Source organism: Austrofundulus limnaeus, unplaced genomic scaffold (assembly GCF_001266775.1).
Source record: "Austrofundulus limnaeus strain Quisiro unplaced genomic scaffold, Austrofundulus_limnaeus-1.0 Scaffold1535, whole genome shotgun sequence".
Lineage (NCBI taxonomy): Eukaryota > Metazoa > Chordata > Actinopteri > Cyprinodontiformes > Rivulidae > Austrofundulus > Austrofundulus limnaeus.
In genome coordinates, this window is record NW_013953937.1 from 58,184 (window position 1) to 59,878 (window position 1,695).

Genomic DNA, 1,695 nt, shown 5'->3' on the forward strand with positions numbered 1-1,695 from the left:
TTGTTTTTTTGTTTGTTTATTTCTTTGTTTGATTGTTTCTTTGTTTGTTTTTGTTTCTTTGTTTGTTTCTTTAATTGTTTGTTTGTTTTTTTGTTTGTTTATTTCTTTGTTTGATTGTTTCTTTGTTTGTTTTTGTTTCTTTGTTTGTTTCTTTAATTGTTTGTTTGTTTTTTTGTTTGTTTATTTCTTTGTTTGATTGTTTCTTTGTTTGTTTTTGTTTCTTTGTTTGTTTCTTTAATTGTTTGTTTGTTTTTTTGTTTGTTTATTTCTTTGTTTGATTGTTTCTTTGTTTGTTTTTGTTTCTTTGTTTGTTTCTTTAATTGTTTGTTTGTTTGATTGTTTATTTGTTTGATTGTTTGTGTTTGTTTATTTGTTTGATTTTTTGTTTGTTTCTTTGTGTGTTTGTTTGATTGTTTCTTTGTTTTTTGTTTATTTGATTGTTTCATTGTTTGTTTGTTTCTTATTTTGTTTGTTTAGAGGAAACAGCTGACAGAAAGCAAAGAGAGGAAACTGAAGGACAAGATCCAGCTGCTGGAGGCCAGAACCGTGGATCTGGAGCTGGAAGCTGCTCAGAAGTAAAGCTCAGAGTTGTGTTGGACTCAGAGTCTCTCATGGTGGACTCGGAGTCTCTCATGGTGGACTCGGAGTCTCTCATGGTGGACTCGGAGTCTCTCATGGTGGACTCTGTGTCTCATGTTGGACTCTGTGTCTCATGGTGGACTCTGTGTCTCATGGTGGACTCAGTGTCTCATGTTGGACTCTGTGTCTCATGGTGGACTCTGTGTGTCATGGTGGACTCTGTGTCTCATGTTGGACTCTGTGTCTCATGTTGGACTCTGTGTCTCATGGTGGACTCTGTGTCTCTCATGGTGGACTCAGTGTCTCTCATGGTGGACTCAGTGTCTCGTGTTGGACTCAGTGTCTCGTGTTGGACTCTGTGTCTCATGTTGGACTCAGAGTCTCTCATGGTGGACTCAGAGTCTCTCATGGTGGACTCAGTGTCTCTCATGGTGGACTCAGTGTCTCTCATGGTGGACTCAGTGTCTCATGGTGGACTCAGAGTCTCTCATAGTGGACTCTATGTCTCATGGTGGACTCTGTGCCTCGTGTTGGACTCTGTGGACTCAGTCTCTCTCATGGTGGACTCAGTGTCTCATGGTGGACTCTGTGTCTCGTGTTGGACTCTGTGTCTCATGTTGGACTCTGTGTCTCATGTTGGACTCAGAGTCTCATGGTGGACTCAGAGTCTCTCATGGTGGACTCAGAGTATCGTGTTGGACTCAGAGTCTCGTGTTGGACAGATTCTCTCATGGTGGACTCTGTGTCTCGTGTTGGACAGAGTCTCTCATGGTGGACTCAGTGTCTCATGGTGGACTCAGAGTCTCTCATGGTGGACTCTGTGTCTCATGGTGGACTCTGTGTCTCATGGTAGACTCAGAGTCTCTCATGGTGGACTCAGAGTCTTATGGTGGACTCATTGTCTCTCATGGTGGACTCAGAGTCTCTCATGGTGGACTCTGTGTCTCATGGTGGACTGTGTCTCATGGTGGACTCAGATTCTCATGTTGGACTCTGTGTCTCGTGTTGGACTCATTGTCTCTCATGGTGGACTCATTGTCTCTCATGGTGGACTCATTGTCTCTCATGGTGGACTCATTGTCTCTCATGGTGGACTCATTGTCTCTCATGGTGGAC

At 42.6% G+C, this 1,695-nt stretch overlaps 2 protein-coding genes across 3 annotated transcripts in view; both read left to right on the plus strand.

The window, feature by feature from the left end:
• cep83 (centrosomal protein 83) overlaps window positions 1–575 on the plus strand; it is a gene marked incomplete at its 3' end in the record, with an annotated part of 17,425 nt that extends 16,850 nt beyond the window's left edge. Inside the window, 1 exon segment of the mRNA XM_014032766.1 lies at window positions 478–575. Coding sequence (XP_013888220.1) covers window positions 478–575 — 98 coding nt within the window.
• Window positions 576–586: 11 nt separating this feature from the next.
• LOC106535704 (uncharacterized) lies at window positions 587–1,689 on the plus strand. 2 transcript variants are annotated; one of them, XM_014032772.1, is made up of 3 exons: window positions 587–1,031; window positions 1,235–1,450; window positions 1,567–1,689. In XM_014032772.1, the coding sequence occupies exons 1-2, from the start codon at window positions 612–614 to the stop codon at window positions 1,430–1,432; spliced, it is 618 nt and encodes a 205-aa protein (XP_013888226.1). In that variant the 5' UTR covers window positions 587–611; the 3' UTR covers window positions 1,433–1,450; window positions 1,567–1,689. The 2 variants fall into 2 exon arrangements, with proteins under 2 accessions (XP_013888226.1, XP_013888225.1); XM_014032771.1 differs by having other exon boundaries at window positions 1,235–1,689.
• Window positions 1,690–1,695: the final 6 nt, after the last annotated feature.

Excerpts from the sequence above, each read along its gene's own strand:
- LOC106535704 (XM_014032771.1), top strand. The coding sequence starts at position 612 with ATGGTGGACTCGGAGTCTCTCATGGTGGACTCGGAGTCTCTCATGGTG. Across the intron at positions 1,032-1,234 it reads TGGACTCAGTGTCTCTCATG|GTGGACTCAGAGTCTCTCAT; the intron begins GTGGACTCAGTG and ends CAGAGTCTCATG.